The sequence below is a fragment of the Coptis chinensis genome, chromosome 7 (genome assembly GCF_015680905.1).
Source record: "Coptis chinensis isolate HL-2020 chromosome 7, ASM1568090v1, whole genome shotgun sequence".
Classification (NCBI taxonomy): domain Eukaryota; kingdom Viridiplantae; phylum Streptophyta; class Magnoliopsida; order Ranunculales; family Ranunculaceae; genus Coptis; species Coptis chinensis.
The window spans coordinates 27,851,308-27,875,593 of NC_141462.1; the positions used below are offsets into that span (position 1 = coordinate 27,851,308).

The 24,286-nt window shown below is 37.3% G+C and overlaps 2 protein-coding genes across 2 annotated transcripts; both read left to right on the forward strand.

Annotated features, from left to right (window-relative positions):
* The first annotated feature begins 1,261 nt into the window (after positions 1 to 1,261).
* LOC147486919 (uncharacterized) lies at positions 1,262 to 15,622 on the forward strand. The gene is made up of 4 exons (XM_086573886.1): positions 1,262 to 1,631; positions 14,216 to 14,500; positions 14,594 to 15,102; positions 15,224 to 15,622. Exons 1-4 carry the CDS (start codon positions 1,262 to 1,264, stop codon positions 15,620 to 15,622), a joined length of 1,563 nt encoding a protein of 520 aa, XP_086430012.1.
* Positions 15,623 to 17,631: 2,009 nt separating this feature from the next.
* LOC147486920 (uncharacterized) lies at positions 17,632 to 18,144 on the forward strand. Its single transcript, XM_086573887.1, has one exon. The coding sequence runs from the start codon at positions 17,632 to 17,634 to the stop codon at positions 18,142 to 18,144; it is 513 nt and encodes a 170-aa protein (XP_086430013.1).
* Positions 18,145 to 24,286: the final 6,142 nt, after the last annotated feature.

The following is a 24,286-nucleotide window of genomic DNA, read 5'->3' on the forward strand; positions in this document are numbered from 1 at the left end:
AAAAGCATTCATTAACGCAGAGAAAGATTCGGATGAAATTCAAGTAGAGATTGAAATTTCTCCAAAGAAGACCAAGCCTAATAATATGGAAAAAACTTCTGGTGACATTTTTCCTTCACAAGAAAGTATGTCTTAACTTACAACAATTCTGATAAGTACTTTATATATTCATCATACTAATATTACTCTTAAATTGCAGGTCAGCATCAAGTATCAGTTAGAAAAACAACAACTACAAAGTCTACCCTAGTCAAAAGAAAACAGAGGAGGAAAACACATAAGAGAAGTTATAAATCTAATCGTCTTAGTAGAATGAAATGTTTTGGTAAATATTTTCTTCTTATGTATTCAATTTATTGTTCTTATAGCATTAAATACTTTTTAAATGACATATTATTATTTTTTAAACAGTATCTATGCCCGGAACAAGTGAAGAAGAAGCTAAAATAAATAGAGCTAAACGAAAAGATATGCTGAATTTGAAGAGCATTGGAAATGATAATTACATTGACGATGAAAGTGATGATGATTACCTATCACAAATGAGTGGATCAGATTCCGACATTAAAGTGGACAATGAAACTGAAGTTTCCATTTCACATGGAATAGATGTCTCACATAAAAGTAATTTTCTTACAACAATGTTTTATATTCTAATTATAATTAAATTCTTTAATTTTAATTAACTTTTTGCCTTGCAGGAAGTTGTTTTGAGCCTTTGGATTTTGGATGTCCAACATCCATATGTTCTCACTGTGGAGCTATTGTCTGGTACGAAGAAAGGAATGATAGGAGCAAAAAACCTATTAATCCTAAATTCTCCATATGTTGTCAGAATGGAAAGGTTCAATTGCCTCTTCTAAAAGATACTCCAGAATTTTTGAAGAATCTTTTGGATTGCAATAAAGGGTCAAAATCGTTAAATTACATGGAAAACATCAGCATTTACAACTCAATGTTTGCGTTCACATCTATTGGTGGACAAGTTTAGAGCTCAGTTAATGATGGAAAGGCACCCTTTGTTTATAAAATAAAAGGGCAAAATCACCACAAAATTGGAACATTGCTTCCAGCTGAAGGAGTTCGTCCAAGGTTTGCACAGTTATACATACATGATACTGAAAATGAAGTCACCCACAGGTTGAACTCTCTTAGTAAGAAAATTGTTAAGAGGAATTCAAAATATGCTTTAGATTCTAGAATTGTTCAAGGATTGATAAATATGTTGAATGTTACCAACGAACTCACCATGACTTATAGAATGGCAAGGGATAGATTTAAAGAATGTCATGTGGCCGATGTTACCATACAATTGATTAATATAAGACAAAAAGATGGAAGACTTTATAATTTGCCATCATCAAAAGAGATAGCTGGTCTAATCGTTGGCAATGGTGATGAATTTAACGAGCACAGAGATGTTATTGTGGACAAGAAAGAATTTGGCTTGAAAAGAATCAACGAATTGCTTCCAAGTTTCATGGCAATGCAGTATCCACTTTTGTTCCCCCATGCTGAAGATGGATACAAATTTGACATTCCATATAGAAACAATGCAGTAGTTAGAAAAAGAAAAAATATTAGCATGAGAGAATACTATACTTTTAGATTACAACTCAGACGCAATGAAGGCAATACTATAGTTCGTGGGAAAAAATTAAGACAACAACTTTGTGTAGATGCTTATACAGCTGTTGAACAAAATAGAATGGATTGGGTTCGAAATAATCAACAAACGATTCGGGCAAAATTGTATCAAGGATAAGTAGATGCAGTTGTTGCTGGTGACACAAGGCCTGGTTGATAAGAGCCCAAAACTGTAGTTTTAACCCCTTAATAATCATACTGTTAGACTAATTATGTGAATAATAAGTAAGAGTTAATACTGATTACGTGTTTTTATGCATTTCGGGCTTCAAAGTCCATTATGTGCGTAGAAATGTGCCACGTTAGCGAGATAAAGGAGCAAAAAGTCGTGAGAACTTCGAATGCCATATCTTTGGACTCGGACCTGAATTGGGCCTACCTTATGTCAAAACGACCGGCTCGGAAAGAGCTTTGCAATAGTCCAAGCCTTGACCCAATCAGAGGAGTAGAAGTGGACGAAAAGTCTGTTGAAGCCGAATCTAGCTGAAGAGGCCTTTTTGGACTGAAAGAATTGGGTTTTGGGCCTGATTCTCTGGCCCAAAACATGGCTCCAAGCCCATGCACGATTTTTGGATCTGGATGTATAAAAACAAAAGCTTAGCTCATTGTTAATGGTAGATTTTTAGGTTAGAAAATAAAGTTAGCTTATAATAGAAAGTAGCCATTAGAATAGCTTCTAGATCTAGATTGAATTGTTTTGATTAAGTTTAGTTCCATTTAAATTATTGTATTAGATTAAACCCTTGAATCTTGCTCTTCAATTTGATTAGATCAATAAAGTAGTATTCTTTATCAATTTTGATTTTGTCATTTCCAATTCTAGATCTAATTTCAATTCCTGTGTTTATTTCATTTTAGTTATTAAATTAGATTTCATTATTGTTTAAATTAAGTAAATTTCAATGCTTTATATTATGTTTAGTTTTAATCTAAATGGAAATGATTGCGTAATGACTCAAGGCTAAAACCTCCATTAGAGGGGGTTGATGAAGCCTTGATGAAAACTTAGTGGTTAGTATAGAATTGGTTGTAGAATCTATTCCACTCTAGAAGATCGTGTTTCGCCATGAGAATGGGTGGACGACCTCACATGCTAGTTAGTATCCGGTAGGAATGCCATGAACACTAGGGATTAGAACTCGAAATTCTCGCCGTAAGAACGTGAGAATTGAGATACAACATTCTACGCTAGGTCGTTAAGTTGGATTCGAGGTGGATTCAATTCCCCTATGATTTCTTTATCTAGATTCAACCAATCGTATTTCGGTAGCATTCGTAGTTTAAATTCAAATAATCAATTTCATATTGCATCGTAGTATAATTCCCCTTCGTAAAGCTCTCATTGACTTAAGACTGATTTCTTAGACTTAGAAAACAATCCATGCTAGGGAACTAGGAGTGGAACGAACTTCCTACTCCACTTAGTGCAATTTGCATTGAGAGTAGAAGCTTTGATAATTGAGATAAAAGATTAGTTTTAGTTTACTTACGGATTGAATTCATCGTTCATTTCGTAGGTAAACTATTCATTTTACATTTATCAAATGGTGCCGCTGCCATCTTAGTTGCACTTTAGCATTGTTTTCTTTGTAGAAGTAGTCATTTTTAAGTCCCATTTCACCCACCCACCCTTGTTTGATTCATACTGTGGTTGTCCATTTCAAAGTTGAAAAATTCCGGGTAAAAATTACCTTGCCAAGGCTATCTCTTTTGAGCTTGACCAGCCTATATAGCTCGACAACGAGCGCGACCCGCCCCCATGTGGAGCGCGACCCGCGCTAAAAACACTGTAATTTGAAAATTACTTTCGAGCGATCAGGCTTCTATGCTTGGCGAGCGCCGCGGTTAAATTTTTCGGATTTCGACATATTTTGATTCGAACTTTAATTTTTCATATTTTTCAGTGTTCTAAACTCGCTATATATACATCGAACAAAGCGTAAACAAGACGCTATTATTCATAAGCGAAGCAAGGACGCAATCAGGTATTCCTTTCTTCCACACCTCGCATCTCCAGTTAGAGGTTTCTACTAGTATATCAGAATTGTTTGGAGTGTTGCATGTTTAGTTAAGTTCGACTTAGTCTTGCATGAGATTAAGGTCCGGCCGAACAAAAACACCGAACGTAAATACACAACAACATCAACAATCAAATCTATCTAGTATACCACCCACTACACCTCTAACTACTATTTCACACACACCACCTGATATAATGGGGGAAGAAAGAGAGACTCCTCTCTCGGACTTCTACAAAGCCTTGGCGATAGCCCCAAATCTTGCATCGTTCTAGCGGACCAGTGGGAGATTTGAGAATCCCTCCAAATATTTTTAATTTGTTACCCGCTTTTTTTCATGGTTTAGACCATGAAAAACCTTATCAACATTACGCGTAGGATTGAACAAGTCCTAACAACATTCCACCATCCTACGGTTGGTATGGAACAAATTAAATTAAGTGGTATTCCCTTTCACCTTAGCCGATAAAGGCGACGCCTTGGTTAAGCGCCCAAGCCTAATTCACGTGGACTCGTGGGCTAAACTTGTTCAATTTGTTTATGGAACATTTTACCCACCCCTAAAGACGGATGAGATGCTTTCCAAGATTCATTTTTTTTCGACAAAATCCTCATGAATCATTTTCAGAGGCTTGGAATCGCTTTCACCGACCGCTTATAGAGTGTCCACACCATAACCTAGCAAAAGACACGTTGGTTCGTGCTTTTTCAAAGGACTTCAACATCACCATAAAGAAGTCCTTGACATAATGAATGGGGGTAGTTTCTTAAGTAAAGGAGCCTCGGAGGCTTATAAATTTTAGAGGACCAAACTAAGCTTAAATAATAATGGGGGGTAGTGGACGATTACTCTCCCGCTCCGCTAGTTCTACTAATACAGATTAAAGGCGCCGGTATGTTTGAAATTAAACACGATTCCGAGCTTAAAACTCTAATCGAATCACTCACTAAAAAGGTAGAGGCCATTTACGTACAACAAAAGCCTATCCCCGTCATGAATGTAAATTCAAACCCATGTAGTTTCATTTGGAGTCCTAAGCATCCCGAGATCCTTAATCGCCCTATAGCCTATGAACAGGCTTGTTCCATTAATAGTGAACCTAACGCCCCTTGGAGACAAAATCCCAACTCCGGTTGGAGAAATAACCAACAAGTCACACCTCAAAGGTACAATAATCAATATGTTAGGCCCACGCACAGCTTTAACCAAGCTCCACCACGACAAGGATGTGGTCGGGTAATTTTAATAATTATAACAACCAAGTGCAACCTCGACAAGGTCAAGACAAGGTCAAGCACAAGGTCAAGGTAATTATAATAATTATAATGCTAATAGAGGTATCGTTCCGGTCAATAATAATTATCAAAATCCACCCATAAATAATTCACGTGAAATAGTTCCAACCACACCACCCGCGTGACTACTACACCCACCCAACCAACCGATCGCTTTGACACCTTCATACAAGTGAGCCAAAACTTTTCCAAACCATGGCTCAATCTAACCAACAGCCTTCTACAATCCGTTAATAATTTAACCCAACGGTTGGCTCAAGATAAAGCCCAAACCAAAGGTGTGTTGCCAGTCACGCAATACCTAATCCTAAAACAACAAACACAGCCTTTGAGGTAACCGATAATACTAGTAATGAATATGAAAATGTAGGTGAGATAAATGCCATCACCACTCTCCGCGTTCTAGCAGAGTGGTTGATAACAAGGTAACTATGCCTATGGTTTATTCCCACCAAGAGTCCCTACACCTACTATTTTACTAGATACCGAAATAGAAACCAAGAGCCTACCACCGTAGAGGTACCCGCCACAACACAACCTAAGAAACAAAAGCCACGGTTAAACATCGAGGTGATACCATTGCTAAATATAGACAGAAACCACCGTTTCCACAAAAATTAGCCATGTTAACTAGGGATACAAATTACGAGGAGATTAGGGGCGTTTTCAAGAATCTAACTATAAACCTACCCTTCCTCAAAGCTATTAAAAGCTACCACATCATGCTAAGTTTCTTAAGGAATTGTGTACTACTAGGCGAAGACAAATATACCAAAAGACGCCTTTTAACAGAACAATTCCCAACCTTATCTGAACATAATGGAATTGTTAAGTACAAGGACCACGGTAGTCCTATCAGATAATGCACCTTAGGAGATTCCTATACGACGACGCCAGCGTTATTAGACACGGGGCTAGTGTTAACTTACTCCCATTTTATTTGTATAGACAAATAGGTCTAGACAAGATGCAACCCACTAAAATGACGTTGCAATTAGCTAATCGGTCTATTAAGTATCCTAAGGGTGTAGTAAAAAATGTTCGGTAAAAGTTCGGGATTTCTACTATCCGGCTGATTTTGTAGTCCTCGATCTGTAAGTCGCTAACGACTCTCTCCCGATCATTTTAGGGCGCCCTTTCCCGCAACCGCCAATGCGCTCATTAATTGCCGTGATGGTTCAATGTCCATGTCTTTTGGCCATCTTGTTTGTGAAGTCAATGTTTTTAAAACAAGGACACGTTATCCGATTCGTCTATGGATGGAGAGGTTAGCATGATCGAAAACGTTGCTCGAGATTATTTCAACAACACGTTCCTTGATAATCATATGCCCAAAATTCTTTCCTTTGGAAAGTCAGACTCCAACATCTTCATTCCTACATTAGTCGATACACATATTATTGATGAGTACGGGATAGATGACTTTCTCAAAGATGTAGAGGACTACCATAGTAATGTGGATATGACCAATCTAGATGAGGAATTCGATGAGTTTCTTCGAGTAGGTGACGATTCACCCTATCAAGAACTAACTTGCACAACATCCACCTCGATTCCCCTCCTTCCACCATTTCAAAGGAATCTCGAGTTTGCACTCGATCCTTTTGTTTCTCCTGTGCTTCATAATTTTTTAAATCCTCCTAGCAAACAGATACTTCAGAAGGACAAACTATTTGACACCTTCATTTTCAGAATTGAGACAGTCCCTACACACACAATGAATGAGTTCGGTGCTAAAACCACATCCTCCTGTGTATGTATGCTGTCTTTCTACAATTTATCCATATCCACCATATTCTCCACAACCATTCACTTTTCCACACTTATTTACTAAAACACCCACGATTCAAAAATTAAAAAGAAGGTGCATGATAGGTTACACAATAGGGTTATCCGACTTCGTTTTGGATTCCACTAGGTGCTGCATCGAGGGAAATCTTGGTGCTTGATTGTGTTTGGATATGTTTTATGTGATATTTATTTATGGAATGATCCACAACTATTTCGATTGTTGATATATGATCAACTGCATGTTCATACATATGTTTTAGATAAAGTCTCGAGTATCTGACTATAAACGACTCAATTTCTGTGTTTGGTGCACTTCCTTTCACTTTAATATATTGGTGAGTGCACCATTAAGGTAACCGGGCCCTCCCTATGGAGTGTGTGGCTGTAAGTACCGGACCCTAAGTCCACGGTTCACATAGTTCACGTTTTCCACTCTTGCATGTTTTTCTCAGATTTTTTAGTCATGTTTCTCTATGGTGTGAATTATGTCTTTATTGCTTATTGTTTTTCCTTCTAAAAATAAAAAAAAAAAAAAATAAAAAAAAAAAAATACACATAGTAATCTAGGAAGTCTCGAATCGACTTTAAAAGACCATCTGCTAAAACAAATTTTCTAAGCCGTTGTAAAAATTTGTTTGGGGGTGGGGTGTTAAATGTTTCGCATACTAAAATGTTTTATGTCCCATTAGAGTTGCTTAGGTCGTTTTATTGTATTACGATTCGGATTGACATAATCTATTAATTTAGAGTTCATTCGTTCGCATAACTTACGTCATGCACGCACTTCGAGACATTTTCCACTATCTCGTATGTCATCTGAAGTCGGAATAGAATGTTTTATGGATCATTGGATAGGAAATTCTCTCCTGATCATTTCCATATCTCATTCGCAAAAATCGGACCGGTAACGAAGTGGCAATTTTGATTTCAAGTTCGCGAAAAAATTGAAAAAAAAAATCAAAAATTTCGATTTTGGACTCCTAACCAACCCCAACCAGCATACGGGACGACTTTCGCGCTCTTTACCTCCACGAACAGTTTGCGTTTCTTTCCTCCATTCCGCCATTAACGCCAAAGCTTAAACCAAAACCTAAAACAAAATAAAAATTAAAAAGAAAATACAATAACCCGCCAAAAATCAAATCCCAACCTAAATCGACTCCAAACTCCACCCACCACAAACACCACCAATTCAAACCACCAAAACCACCGAAAAAATCAAAATTTGGTCTTTGCGCCACTACATCACCACCACCATCGTTTTTTATCAGTAAGGTCTTTCCTCATTACTCCTACACCTTCTACAAACCCCAAAACCGTATTCAAACTTCAAATGGCTCAACAACGCGAATTTTACCGGAGCAAGTTTTTCGCCGACCACTTCGCCCGCTTTTACGGTGACGAAATGGCTAGTAGAGACTGGAGTAGTTTGTGGTACTTTCGACGAAGCCTTCTACCATGAAGACTTGGTCCGACGGTTCTACAACACCGAGAGAATTGGAGGGAGTAGGATTTTTGTGTTGGTAAGGAAGAAGAGGAAGGAGTTGATCATCGGATCGTTTGTTGGGTGAGATTCTAGGCATTCCGCTAGAATCCATCCGATGCCACTTTACGGGAGCCCCGGTTTGACGGGTAGAGCCTTTGATGGGCGTGGATCGCATCAATGGGAGCTACAATACAAACTCCCATTTGTTTTGCGGACATCCTCGGGACCAAACCGGTGGCTATTTCGGTGGATCGGGTCGGAATGTCCTAGGGAAGGACAAGGTCGGTGATGACATCGACCGACTGCCTCCACATCTTATGGGTACTCAGGGCGTAGGAAGCACGATTTCTGTATCTTGGAGTTTTTGCTGAGCATGATTAGGGGGGTCGGAAAGTCTTTGGCACCTCTTCCTGTGTTAATTACCAAGATCATGCTGAAGATGAAAGCAACTCCGGCGTCTGATAGGATTTACATTACCCTGCACCGTAACCCGCGTATCTATAGGGAGTGTGTCCAACAACGCTGGATATTGCCCGCGGATAGGGAACAGGATGAGATAGAGGAGGAGGATGAGGATGATTCGGAGGAGGATGAGGAGGACGTGACTTGCTTTGATACGGATGCCTTCCAGAGGTGTTGGTCTGATGCAGAACGCATGGCTGTGCTTCATAGGGGCATGCGTTCACTAAACACTATCTGTGCAGACCTCCGGACTCGACAGGCGACTATTCATCACAACTTCGAGCTCCGCACCCAGAGAGAGGATGAAAGATGGGAACAAACGAGGGCTGAGATGGAAGCCCAGCGCCAGTTTAGAGTGGATATGCTTGCACGCTTCCCACCTCATACAGACTCTGCTTCTGAGGACTCAGCTACGAGGCATGAGCGTCGTCGACGAAGGACGACTGCTGCTGGACCTTCGGGAGCCCAGGAGCCACCACTAGAGAGTGTGCCCTCCGCCACCAGTGGCGAGGTGTTTAGAGAGTGTGAGGATTGATAGTGGTTGTTGTTTTATTTATTTTTTGTTGTTTTTATTGTAATGTAACTTTTATTTTCGTAATTTGAATTTTGTAGTGAAAGGTACTCCGAATGAAAATTTTAATATAAGGGGTTATTTTCAGTATGTGTGGTTGTTTCATATTGATCCCACCTTCCCAACTTGTTTGGGGGTGGTTTTATCAATTCAAGCTTTATTTTTATATAACCTAGTGTTAGAATTTATTCGCGGAGTAAGGTGAAATGATGGCGTTTAGGCATATCTATGATTGAGAATCATTGTAGGATGAAATCTAGATTAAATAGGTACATTCAATCATAAAATCAACCTAAAAGATCTTTGGGTTTGAATTAGAATCAAGAAAATGAGTTGTTTCCGTTTTAGGGTTTGGAAATTTTAGGATTTCCGGAAACTGCCGTAAATACTTTTTGGCAACTTCCCGATCCGTTTTAGCAACTTAAAACCTATATAAACTTCATACATTCTACACTCACAACTCACACTACATCTAACTTCCATCACGCACCCTTCACACCCGCGATTCCCACGTTTCGTCTCCATTTTCGCGAAATTTACCTTTCGGGCGAAGGGCAGGAGGAAGCCTTTCGCGCTACCTACACTTTTGACAGAAAATTTTGCTCGAGCGCCAGCGCAAGTCAAAGCGACTTCGGCTCAAACACTGGAATTCCAAAATACAAAGAGCGCGACTCGCGCCCTAGTTGAGCGCGCTCGCGCCCTGACTTCCTTGGACCAGAAAAATTCCAGTTTTCCGCGAGTTGTGCCCGTTTGTTTTGCAGCTGTTCCAGAGCGTAGTTTTGAGATGACATCTCCTATAATAATACCGGAACAGTCTTTCGAAGATTTGTTCCAAAGCACTACTTACGGTGCTTGGTTTCGCGAGGTGATCACATACGTTGGCTGGGAAAATCTTATGGTAAGACCGGCTGAACTTTATTCTCCAGCACTTGCATCTTATTTTTATAATAACTGCATTTTCTTTGAGAGACCGGATGGAGAACAAGTGTTCTCCATCAACATTGACGATGAACCAATGGAAATTACCAGGTTCTTGCTAGCATTTGTTCTTGGACTTGCTATGCCCGCTAAGATACAAGACCCATGGTGCTATTGGGTCGATAATATGCATGTCTACACTTATGAGTTTTTGCACGAGGCGTATGGGGCAGGCATTTTCCGTATTGAGGACCAATGGGACTATAACGTTGCCCTTGGTAGCCTGTCCATGAACATAGGAACTGTTATGTTTTGGATTATGCTAAACATTTTAGGGGAATGGCGTTTTTCTTCTGTGAATGACGCCACTTGCAGCGTTTTCCTTGCTTTAGCCACGGGACACCGGTTCTATGACCTTCCTAGAATTTTGATGTCTAGTTTAGCACGAGCCCATACCATGAGGCATAAGTACCTTCTTATGCCTGTTCTAATTTCACGTATTATGCTATGTTTCTTTCCTGTTTTTTGTACACATTTCACGGGTTGGATTAGGGTAGACCGCGGTCGCGACCCACCAATAGTATTATTCGATCTTTCCGCGTAATGACTTGGCAAGGGTGGCGGATACAACCCACCCGAGGTTGCACCCTACACCCCATCGGACCAAGTGGCACTTAATAGGTTAGCAACCATAGATGATAAATGGCGTGAAGCCGGCAAATTATCATAGCATGGCATGGCAGATCGCGAAGGAGCCTCACTTCTTTATAGAAGTAGAGGATGGCGAAGATGACGAATAACAAGCGGAGTGGAGGTAAGTTTTAGTTTTTGTTAGTGTATGCTTATGTCCCAAGCAATTTAATTTGTTAACCCCATAATGGGTGGAACTCTTTATAGAGTTTCGTCGGTTTTATTTCCTATATTAGCACGTTCTAACCTTGTTTTGTAGATGTTTCTAAATTTCACGCGTTTCAATGGTATTTTTCCTACCCTCTTTATTTAAATGCTTTGAGGACAAAGCATGCTTCTTGTTTTGGGGGCATAGAAACACGTGTAATTAAGACATCTGCTAGGATATAAATATGTATAATATGCATTTGTTTTCTAGTTAAAATTTCAAAAATTCAAAAATATAAATAAATAAGTTATGCTATACACTTAGGAATATTGGTATTGTTTCTTTCTCCATGCTCTTAACAATCTAGAAGTCTCAATGAGTTTGTTGCATCAGAATAATTGTTAGAAACTTAGGTGAATATATAGGTAATAAGCTTTACATCTATCTATAAATATATTACATGAGTATCTATGATTGTTAGCAGTAAATTTCTGAAATCTAGGCTAGAGTACTTATTCTACAAATCTGTGAGAATATAGCCTAAAGCCTTATATGAATGAAACATTTGAGAAATGACACAAGGGAGAAGTAAAATCCGGATAGAGAAATCACACGTCCACTTGCTTGATCACTAAACCATATCCTAAGCGAGAATTTAGGCCCTTTTTGGATCGATATAGCTAGAAATTCTGACCTAAGTATATTTTTCGCTAGTAAGCCTAATCGAGCCTTTCATTAGCCCTTTCATAAACCACAAATTCTTTACCCATTTACAAAAACAAAAAAAAAAAAAAAAAAAAATCAACCTACCCAATTTAGAATAAGTCCGAGAATAGAATGATGAAGAAAGAAGAAGAGAAAAAACCCGTGTAAACAAAAATTTAGTTAGTTGCTTTCAAAAAATAAAGAAAATAAGTTTCCATCCAAAGAAAAGAAAAATAAAAATAGAAATAAAATAAAAACTCCAAAAATAGAATAAAAGGGAGTCAAAAGCCAAAGAAAAGAAAAAGAAAAAAAATATGGCTAAGGATGGAAACAAAGTGTAGAAGCAAAAGTAAATAACAAGGTTTCTCTAGTTACATAATATGAAGACTCTATTATCTCAGACTTGTCCTTTTGAATATCCATTTCCTTCCTTCTTAAACCATCTCCTAATCCCCGTAACACCTAATAAAGACCTCTAGCTCAATTAGGAATAGGTTAGTGTGATAGTAAGTGGCAGATGTGTTTGATCGACTCGGCTTCCTTGTTGTCATTGAGATTGTAAGGTAAAGTGTGCCCAATTGTATTAATTTGGAGTAGCTTAAACTTGAGTGGAAAAATCGAGTGTTGTTTCTTGACTATTATTGTGAGAACCTACTTAAGGACGCTTATTCCGAAGTTCTCTTAAAACAAACCCGCTAAACATTTTATAGTACTACTCATTGTGTATATGTTTATTGTAGATGATAGATTATTATGGATATATTAACTTAGGTTTCGACTTGGTTATTCTTATTCAATTGCTAGAGAGATGTATAGATAGTTGAGCATGAATAAGGAAACAATAGTTTTATTTTCTTAGTCGTTGTAGTATAGATGAAGTTTGTGAGTACCTTCACTAGAAAACTCTCACGAGGCTATAACTCGTCCACTAGGAATTCCTAGTGGTTTAAGGCCTTGTTGCATATGGTCAATAAAATCGCGACTCAAATAAACGAGAGTAGTTAGAACTCCATTTTTGGTCACTTATTCTAATTTCTCATCTTTGCTTGAGGACAAGCAAAATCTTTGTTTGGGGTGGTTTGATAAGAGCCCAAAACTGTAGTTTTAACCCCTTAATAATCATCTTGTTAGAACCAATTATGTGAATAATAAGTAAGAGTTAATACTGATTACGTGTTTTATGCATTTCGGGCTTCAAAGTCCATTATGTGCGTAAATGTGCCACGTTAGCGAGATAAAGGAGCAAAAGTCAGCAGAACTTCCGAATGCCATATCTTTGGACTCAGACCTTGGAATTGGGCCTACCTTATGTCAAAACGACCAGCTCGGAAAGAGCTTTGCAATGGTCCAAGCCTTGACCCAATCAGAGGAGCAGAAGTGGACGAAAAGTCTGTTGAAGCCGAATCTAGTTGAAGAGGCCTTTTTGGACTGAAAGAATTGGGTTTTGGGCCTGATTCTCTGGCCCAAAACATGGCTCCAAGCCCATGCACGATTTTTGGATCTGGATGTATAAAAACAAAAGCTTAGCTCATTGTTAATGGTAGATTTTTAGGTTAGAAAATAAAGTTAGCTTATAATAGAAAGTAGCCATTAGAATAGCTTCTAGATCTAGATTGAATTGTTTTGATTAAGTTTAGTTTCATTTAAATTATTGTATTAGATTAAACCCTTGAATCTTGCTCTTCAATTTGATTAGATCAATAAAGTAGTATTCTTTATCAATTTCGATTTTGTCATTTCCAATTCTAGATCTAATTTCAATTCCTGTGTTTATTTCATTTTAGTCATTAAATTAGATTTCATTATTGTTTAAATTAAGTAAATTTCAATGCTTTATATTATGTTTAGTTTTAATCTAAATGGAAATGATTGCGTAATGACTCAAGGCTAAAACCTCCATTAGAGGGGTTGATGAAGCCTTGATGAAAACTTAGTGGTTAGTATAGAATTGGTTGTAGAATCTATTCCACTCTAGAAGATCGTGGTTTAGCCATGAGAATGGGTGGACGACCTCACATGCTAGTTAGTATCCGGTAGGAATGCCATGAACACTAGGGATTAGAACTTCGAAATTCTCGCGTAGAAGAACGTGAGAATTGAGATACAACATTCTACGCTAGGTCGTTAAGTTGGATTCGAGGTGGATTCAATTCCCCTCTGATTTCTTTATCTAGATTCAACCAATCGTATTTCGGTAGTATTCGTAGTTTAAATTCAAATAATCAATTTCATATTGCATCGTAGTATAATTCCCCTTCGTAAAGCTCTCATTGACTTAAGACTGATTTCTTAGACTTAGAAAACAATCCATGCTAGGGAACTAGGAGTGGAACGAACTTCCTACTCCACTTAGTGCAATTCGCATCGAGAGTAGAAGCTTTGATAATTGAGATAAAAGATTAGTTTTAGTTTACTTACGGATTGAATTCATCGTTCATTTCGTAGGTAAACTATTCATTTTACATTTATCACTGGTACTGTAGGCAAACAATTAGTTCTTCCTTCATCTTTCACAGGTGGTCCGCGGTACATGGTACAGAATTATCAAGATGCCATTGCAATATGCAAGCACACAGGTTCCCCAGATCTCTTCATTACTTTTATATGCAACCCTAAATGGCCAGAAATCCAGAGATGTATTGACATGATAGCTCCTGGTTATAAACCAGAAGACTTTCCCGATATTGTTGCAAGAGGTTTTGAGATGAAATTGCACGAACTGATGACTGATTTACAAAAGCGCAAGAAATTTGGGAAGGCTTGGGCAGGTAACCTATATACTATACTGTTTTAAATAATTTAAAAAGTCATAATATTTTATGAAAATATTAATAAATATGGGTTTTGTTAATGTTTTGCAGCATTATACACTATTGAATTCCAAAAGAGAGGTTTACCACACACTCACATTTTACTTTTTCTGGACAACGCTTCAAAGCCTACTACTCCTTCACTAATCAACAAGCTCATATCAGCAAACTTACCTGACCCAATTGGTGACAAAATTGCCTATGATTCAGTGCTAAAATTCATGATTCATGGGCCATGTGGAATAGAAAACTTAGATTCCCCTTGCATGAATGAGAAAAAGTGTACTAAGTTCTATCCAAGACCGTTTAGTGAAGAAACAACTATTGACGACAATGACTTCACAGTTTACAGGAGGCGGAATAACAATCGAAAGGGAATGAAGAAGAATATAGAAGTTGATAACAAATGGGTTATTCCACACAATGTTGATTTGATAGTTAAGTACCAAGCTCATATTAATGTGGAACACTGCAACAAGGGAAGATCAATCAAATACCTTTTCAAATACATTAACAAGGGAAGGGACGGCTACTCTACCGCAATTATTGTTGAAAACATGGTTCTGAGACAAAGATATTACTCATCAAATAGTAAAGGGCGTTGATGAAGTTGCAAATTTCTTAGGCTGCCGATTCTTATCTATAAAAGCGGTTTGGAGACTATTGAAATTTGATATTCAGTACAGAAGACCAGGCGTTGAAAGGTTACCATTCCATCTTGAAGGTGAGCATTTGGTTTATTATAGTGAGAGAGATGATGCAAGAGATGCAGTAAAGAGGAAATCTTCATCAAAAACCAAGTTCACAGAGTGGTTTAAAGCAAATGTTGAGTATCCAGAATTAGCTAGGGGTCTTACGTATGTCGATTTTCTTACTAAATTCGTATGGGATAAAAAGGAAAGGAAGTGGAAGCCAATAAAAAATGGGAAGAAAATTGGACGTGTCTACTACGCACATCCTACTTCAGGAGAGAGATTTTATCTGCGGCTATTGCTGAATATCGTCAAAGGTCCTTTGTCTTGTGAAGATATTAAAACTGTTAATGGAAAAGTTTATCCAACTTTCAGAGCAACATGTTAGGTATATTTTATTACATATTCCATATTAACTTTTTTTTTATATTGTTTTCTCGCCTAAAATCTGTCGCATATACTTTTAGAAGTTCAAACTGATTCATATGTACTGATTCAAAACCTCTCCAGTCTATGTTCATGTTTTAAAAACCAGCGCACAACTCGCACACAACATTTTGTTACTGGCTTTTAGGAGCCTGTTTGCCTGCACATTTTTGGAATTTCAAATATAAGTAAGGTCATAAAAGAAAACCGGGGTGATGAGTATTTTTATTGCTTTACAAGAAGCACTTGCTCTAATGTTTCAGCAGTTCATTGTAGACATTTGATTCTGTGACCATAGTGGTGTTTGTATAATAGAAGCGTGACTTCAGGGTTCAGATGATGCTTCACCTCTGCAGTTCTTAACTATCTCACTTCCGAATGAAATGTATACCTTTTCTCTAATGTGCCAGCACAAAGCTCGATCACTAAGTGTACAGAATTCTCATCGTCATAAACCGCCTTGATATCAACAACATTCGGGTGGCCAGACAACCTTGCCATTATTTCTATCTCAAGCTTGCTACTACGAATATCTTCTGCAGTGACCAATCTCTCCTTGGCTATAAACTTACATGCCAAAACCCATAGCACAATCTGAAAATACCAAACTGCCCCCATCCCAATTGATCTCCCAATTCATATTGCTCTTCAAAATTAGCTAAATGTTTCGTATCCAAAATTGTGTCAACAAGATTTGCGAGCTAATAAAAAGAGAGAACCTCCCAGTTGAGTCACCACTGAGTATAGCAAAAATCTAGTCAGAATGTTCTCTGTCCAAGTCTGACATATTTTGCATGATAAAAGCTCCTAATGCCTAGTCTAATGGGATGTCTCCCACCTGATTCGTGAAACCAATCCTGCAAAATAGTTATTCCAATTAAAAGGCCATTAAATGCAATGAATATTTGAATACATTAGAAGAAAAATAATAATAATAAGAAGAAGAAAAGGTACACGGTTGGTTGTGAACTAATATATATGTATCCTCATTATCGAGAATTCATTTAGATGTAAAAACCTTTCATCAGAAAAATATATTGAAACAAAAAAAAAATAGTACGTATTAATCATAAAACCTCAGCTCATTTATGATGGTTTTTATTCTAATTTTTCATTTTTATATCAAGGCACATGGATTACCTGACGACGACAACGAATAGGATGATGCTATGGAGGAAGCAAGTCATTGACAAGTTCCAAAATCTTTGAGACAATTGTTCGTCACATTGATTTTGTCTTGTGGGGTGACATATCCTGAAAAACTTTGGGAGAAACATCAAAAGCACCTAGGAGAAGATATTTTGTTTCGATATAGAAAGAAGAACAATAATGAAAATCTACAACTCACTGAAGAACAGATTAGAAATGAGACTCTCTGTGAGATTGAACAACTTATGGCTGAAAAAGGATTATCTCTCACAAACATTCTTGATTTCCTGAAATTTAATATGTCTTCGAGGATCTCCACAGATAACAGATTGATTGCTGAAGAATTAGACTACGACTGCAATGAGTTGCGAAAAGAATATGAGATTCTTAACAACGGAATGAACGCTAATCAACGTGAGGTATTCAACTCTGTTAATGATGCAGTTCAATCTCAATCAGGAGGTGTTTTTTTCGTGTACGGATGCAGAGGAACTGGCAAAACATATCTTTACAAAACAATTATATCTAAACTTCGGTCTGAAGGAAAGATTGTTCTTGCATTCGTCGTTGCGGGATAGTGGCAGGCCTACTTCTAGGTGGAAGGACTGCTCACTCTATGTTTAAAATTGTTATTCCAACTGATGAAAACACCAATTGTGACATCTCTCAAGGGACATTATTACACAACCTTATCAGACGGGCTGATCTAATAGTGTGGGACGAAGCACCAATGACTCACAGACATGGATTTGAGGCAGTAAACCGTACACTGGAGGACCTTTTTAAATCACAGGCAAAGAATTTGGTGGTAAAACATTCCTAATGGGAGGAGATTTTAGACAGATATTACCAGTCATTCCAAGAGGCACAAGAACTAATGTTGTTGAAGCTTCTATCAACAAGTCAAAATTATGGAAAAACTGCAACATGCGACTGAAGAATGGAAATATAGAATCAGCTACAACAAAGTCTATTGAAGAGTTTAGCAAATGGGTTTTAGACCTTGGAGACGGAAATCTTCCTACTTCTAGAAGGAGTGATGAGGTGGAATCAACTTGGATCAAAATTCCCGAAGACCTGCTTATTCCAGATAGTGATAATCCAGTAGAAGATATTGTGTCATGCATATATCCGGATTTGGTCAACAAATATACAGATATTCAGTATCTTAAAGAAAGAAGCATTCTAGCCCCAAGGAACGAAACAGTTGATGAAATTAACTCCACAATAATTTTAGATTTCCCAACAGAACTAAAAAAATACTTAAGTGCAGACTCACTAAGTCCAATTCAAGGTAAAAGTGCTGAACAAGATGTTTTATACCCGACAGAATAATTTTAATATCTCATAGCTATGCATAGTTACTAATATTTTTTAGAATAATTTAATATAACGGCACCCGTTCGTAGGACGGGTTCGAAAACTATATATATATATATATTATAGCTCTCCCCTCATCAATTGAGGGAGAGTTTTGAGAGTGTCCACGTGGGCAAAACTAATTACGATAAAGTAGGCGTTAAAACAGGAAAATTACCAATTCCAAATTCACAAAAACCCGAAACCCTTTATTCTCAAATCTCAATCACTTGGTCTCCAACTCTCTATAGCCTGTGAAAAAAACAATCTACGCTGCCAACATCGCTTCTGCCTCTTTCTCTCTCTCCTCCCATTCCCTCAAGAAGAAAAAAAATAAAATTTTCAGAGTAAGATCTATTTGGAGAAGAAGAAGAGAATCATTTGATTGGATATTGTGATGAAGAAGATGATCAGGTACTTTAGCTGTTTTTCCTTCATTACCAAGCCTTTATGTGCTTCCTTGCCATTGTTGAATTATTAGATACGCACTTCATCTCCTTAAGTTCAGCAATAAACCCTACTAGGTTGTTGCATGGTTTATTTTATCGAGTAATGAAATTTGTTGGAGAAGAATTATATTTTTTGTGTTCTTATTGGGTATAAACAGATGTTGGTCTACGAATTTCTACCAAATGGCACCCTAAGTGATCACCTTTCTGGTAAGTTCGTTCATTATCTTCCTCTAATTCTAATTTTTATGGTTCTGAAGCAATTTTTGTTTGATTTTTCTTAATAATACGCATCAATAACATATTGCTTTCACTTACCCATTTTATTTGTTTTGCAGGTTAGTGTTTCCCTCTTGACCAAAAAAAAAGTTGGTATTTAACTTCAACTTTCCTATATTGTTCAATTGATGATTCACTGGAAATCAGGTTAGTGTTCCCATTGGTGTTTGTATTTGATTGCATTGTTGTTAAAGTCTTCTCCTCTGAGAAATCTCTGTTAAAGAAATTAAATTTTGGTAAATCACTACCCACTAATTAATGGGTTCTACTTTACCAAAATTATTCAAAAGTGATTCTATTAAACTAAACAAGGATTTTATTGTTAGTTTTTAATTTTAGTGGGTTTACGGTCCGGGGAGATCGTTTAGAAAAAAAAGCAGAAAAGAAGAATTTAGAATTGTGATGTTAGACTTACCTTTCGGAACAGATTAATTCAGATCTTTTGTAACCACTACTTCTTCTAAGTTATTTTCTTGCATTCACAACTCTAATTGTTTGAACTACATTGCATAGAATAGGGCTGTGAATTTTTGTGTCTTCATAGCAGAACTTGAGACACTTCTATAAAAAAAATAACTGCCTTCCCTGGAACCTCCTCAACATCAGTTTCTAAAAGATAAAAATTATGCGTGTTTTAACAGTTACAATGTCGGACAAAACATCTCAATAAATAATAATGTGCATATGCGAAAAAAACTACAGGCTAGATATTGAGAACGCTGGATGAAGAACTACGTGTTTTTACGTCATAATGGCTTGACTCGATATGTTTTTACTTGGTTCCTGAAAATGTCATCCAACCTGTGGCAGATGGATTACGAGAAAGATGGTGAAAAAAACGCACACGCACATGCACAATTTTTGTAATTCTGACGTCTTCTTTGAAGGTTGATGAACTGATGAACTGATAGATAGTTGCACCTTCAGTCGACTCAACTACGATAGACAAATATGAAGATGAAGATACTTTAGGTCAGTTTATCTTATCTAATTCATTTACTCGAGACTGGGTATCTCTTTCAGATGAATAATAAGATTAAGTCCACTGTACTCGCTCATGAAGTAGGAAATTTGCAAGCACATCTTGAATTTGGAATTGCGGTATCTTCTTTGCAACCTTAGGAATTCCCTTTCTTGAGGAGTTGAGAAAGAGGGTCGTGTATATGGACCTAACTATGGCAGGCCAATAGTTAGAAAGAATTAGCTGAGGTTAGTTTATCTCATATATTTTATTCTTATAACCATAACCATTACTTAAGTCCCAAGTAAATTGATTTCACTACCAAACTACAATGCTTTGTTTTTTCAACAGTCTTTCTTTTATGAAAATTGGATTGTTTTTTGGATAAATCCCCTTTACGTGGTTTTTTGTTTCTCTTTTTGGGAAATGGACAACTTAAACAGTCGTCTAAATAAATTTGTTTCTCTTTACTAAATTTGTTCTTGAGAGATGGTTGAATCCTCTACATAAGATAAAGGGAAGGAATTCTTAACATAGTAAGTGGTTTATTTTGCATTTGTTTGTGTTCAATAGGAGCATAATTCTGTGTTGCGTAGGTACTTCAAAATTGAAGTCGTACCGTGTCGGACACTCCGCATTTTAACTGAAAATGTCGTGTCTCCGGAGTGTTCCTGCCGTGTCTCAATCGTAACCGTGCAACATAGGAGCATATGCTCAGTGGATTTTGGTTATAGGAGTTTTAAGGTATTATGCTCTTTCTTATTGTCAAAAGTTTATTGCAAATTCTAAGGTATTGCTTATCAGAGAGCTCGAGGAACTAGTAGAGACTACCCTAGCATTATACAAAGTTATATAGGCCTTTCTGAACAAAAATGTTTAAGTGCTTTACAAGTTGTAATTCATCGCAAACCGACCGACCACAAATTTCAACGACTTTATCGACACGAAGACTCACGACGCGACGCGCTGCACACACACACAGATGCCTAGAATAAACACATAAATTTTAAAAAGATGAATAAATTATAGGATTAAGTGGAGTATCTACACCCTTGCCCTCATGCCGCCCACATCTATCCAACCAGATGGGTGGATGAAAATCAGTAAGGCTAGGTAAAAGGGACACTACACAAGCAATCTCCCAACAATTAAGGTTTCAAATCAACCCGCGAATCTGAGATACCTCATAGAGGGAAGACACATAAAAGTGTTGGAATTCGGGATGCCAAGAATGAGGTATGATAATTAACTAACGAAATATAATAAGAGCATAATACTGTTTAGGCAAACCAAGTAAGGGGGTTCATGGATGTCATTGCGCAAGACAACTGACCTACCATAACATTTTACAGTTAGAAGTGGTTATATTATTAAACTTCATTCCCATATTGTTAAGAAAATAAAAAACCATAAATTAATTACAGGTGAAAATTATGTAGGAGAGCTTCAATTGCATTTGTGGGAAGTAAGAGGTGTAGTATAAAGGTAACCAGTGTTTGTTTTTATGTTGTAATTGCTATTTTGCGCTGTGGGACCTGGTTATGGTTAGAGTTGTAGTTGCTAGATTGAGCCAGTGGTGGTGGGTATGGATAACCGATTACCGGTTTGTTGTTATTTTTTTTGCTTGGTACGAGTTTGTTATTCGTTGCTCATCTTTGAGGAGAGCAAATTAAAGGAGAACACGCCATGATTATTTTTATTATTTTTATTTATTTTTATTGAGTGGTCAAGATGCACATTACATCAATGCTGATCGATTTTATAATATTGGGTGTGAATCAGATTACATTCTCGCACATTACCAAAACCCAAGAATGATGTTATGCCTCTAGGAGAAGCTGCAAAAAGAACATCGGGCTCACTGTTGTGACTAAACGTATTTTTTAGCAGGTGCCAGCTAACTTACCTGGGATGAAGTGCCTACCAGAGAACTGGGTCCAAAACTACCAAAAACCAGATATTCATTTTATAAGAAGATCCTGAACCTTGAATTTTGAACTCAACTCCCTGACAAGGGTTGAAACTCGAAAGAGTTTTAGGACTTCCTGATGGCTTGGACTTCCATATGAATGAGTAGTGTCTTGCATATGAAGTGTATCAGATAAGAGCTATGCGTCGTCACCTATTTCGTGGTAAGCAGGGGGTGGGGAGAGTATTGAGAATTCAATTTGCCACACAAACAGGTTGACTTTTGGTCTTTTGCTTTTTTCCCCAAAATATCATAAAAATAAAAAAGAATAACTTTTGCAAGGGAATTGGTCATTTAAGTTTTATGATTACAGAAACTTTTAGTACATTTTTACTGCAAGGAGAAATAGAAAATAGTGTTTGCATATGTTGTACCTGTCCTTGCGAAAACCTTGAGCACACGATCATTATAATGTTGAACTTTTTTTTTATTGGACCTTGACTTCGGCATCATAGTTGGAGATTTGAGTTAATATCATTTTTTTCTTCTTGCAGATATCATGGCTGGGACCAGTTGAGGCTTCCTTTGCTTCACCATAGCTGATTCGTGGTGTCGGGTTCCAAGTATTCTGTGCTTTTGGTACATTCTTTTGCATTAACCTCTGTTGTTTATGCATATGTCACCAATCCTCGCTTTTGTTTTAACCCCCAGATTCAACTTGGAAAAATAACGAACATTTAACATATTTTTCTTTTCGGTTCCTTCTATTCTTTGGGCTTAATATGTTGTTTCTTATTGATTTAAAGCATCACCAACGTTTAGATTTCGTTGGTGATGCTGCTTTGGGCTTGCTTTTGCAAATTTGTATTCATTGGTCAGTATGCATTTGTATGCCTAAATCAGTATGCATATATGCTATGAAGATAGATACGAGAAACAGTGAGGATATTCATTATATGCTTGGTGCTTTGAAGACTCTCGGGCTACAACTGGAAGTAGACGAGTGCTAATAATGAGTCATTGTTGAAGGATGTGATGGGCGGTTTCTGTTGGGAAAGAATCGACAAAGGAAGTTCAACTTTTCTAGGGAACGCAGGTAATGCGAATGCATCCATTAACTCAGCTGCAGGTTATTCTTTGCTTGGTGGAAATGCCGTGTACTATGTCTATATATCTAACTCAATTCGAGGGAAATAATTTTTTTTTTTCCAAAGTCCCTCAGCCTCATGTTTGGGACTCCCAGTCCCAGGGTACTGGTGTGTTATTGAAAGATGGCATATTTCAAAAATAATGAACATGTGATCTTCTTTTTTAGAAAATATGATTTACATTCATGCTTTCAAGTCTATTATGTTCTTAGTGAATTTGGTCCATGTCATATGCCATCCTAACCCTGTTGAAGATTTGTGGTCGCAGGTATTAGAAGAAAAATGGAGGTAAAACCAACAGTTGCTCTGAGGGCTATATTTGCAGGTGGATTAGCTGTATTTGCCAAAGTGGTTGGTGCAATGAAAAGCTTTGGTAAGCGTTAAAGGTGAGTCTGGCCGGCTGCTATGATGCGCTATGGCACTCGCGGTAGTTTCGGGATCAAAACCATAACAAAATGAAGCTTCAAGAAGCCTTCACAATAACTTATCACAATTGCTCCAAATTGTTTTTGTAGAAGGATTTAGTGCAAGGGTGGATTTCACCACTGACCGAAATTGTATCTTTTTGGTTGAACTGTATAAGTATAATCACATGGAAATGAAGGCAAGTGTCATTTTTTCCTGTCTTTGCGGTATAACTTGATGCTTGATCACAATATTACAAACTTTTGTTAATTTAACTATTGCAAATAAGCGGTTGATGCGGTTCATATATAAATGCCTTAAACTTGAGTGTATTAATGTCCTACTTTTCTGCTATTATGTAGTGTCTTAATGAGTGAAAAGTTCGTATAACAATAACACAACGAATGTATAATGTCCTAGCACAACAAAAACACCGAAGGAACATACATAAAATACAAGCAACAATTCATAAAATATACGAATTATGGATTAGTTATTGGATATGGATATGGATTAATTAATAGATATGGATACGAATTAGTTAATGGATCAACAACAGAATTCTTATGCTATACAACTGCTGTCATATTAAAATATATATAAAGACATCAATATTCATGAAGCATTCAACAAAAACCTATTGAAAGCATACGCCAATATACATAAAGAAATCCTAAGAAAACACATCAATATTCACGAAGCACACACCATCATTGAAAGGTTTACGAATTCCTTCCACTTCCTTCTACTGAAGGTTCGTATTTTTTTCGTGGACTGAAGGTTTTTCCCTGGTACACCATCTTTGGAAGGACTCCAAATTCTTTCCACTGAAGGTTAGTATTTTTTTTACTGTTATTACATATTTTTTGGTACATAAGAAATACAAACACACTTAATCAAAATGTTTTCTCATGCTTCGACCTCATGCATGGCAAAGGAAAAGCCTTTACTTCCGCTTTCCCTTTCA

What these genes read in the sequence shown, in the direction of transcription:
- LOC147486919 (XM_086573886.1), top strand. Translation starts at nt 1,262, where the DNA reads ATGGCAAGGGATAGATTTAAAGAATGTCATGTGGCCGATGTTACCATA. An exon ending in ACAACTCAGACGCAATGAAG is followed by an intron (nt 1,632 to 14,215) that starts GCAATACTATAG and finishes CTGGTACTGTAG; the next exon opens with GCAAACAATTAGTTCTTCCT. An exon ending in ATTTGGGAAGGCTTGGGCAG is followed by an intron (nt 14,501 to 14,593) that starts GTAACCTATATA and finishes AATGTTTTGCAG; the next exon opens with CATTATACACTATTGAATTC.
- LOC147486920 (XM_086573887.1), top strand. Translation starts at nt 17,632, where the DNA reads ATGGGAGGAGATTTTAGACAGATATTACCAGTCATTCCAAGAGGCACA.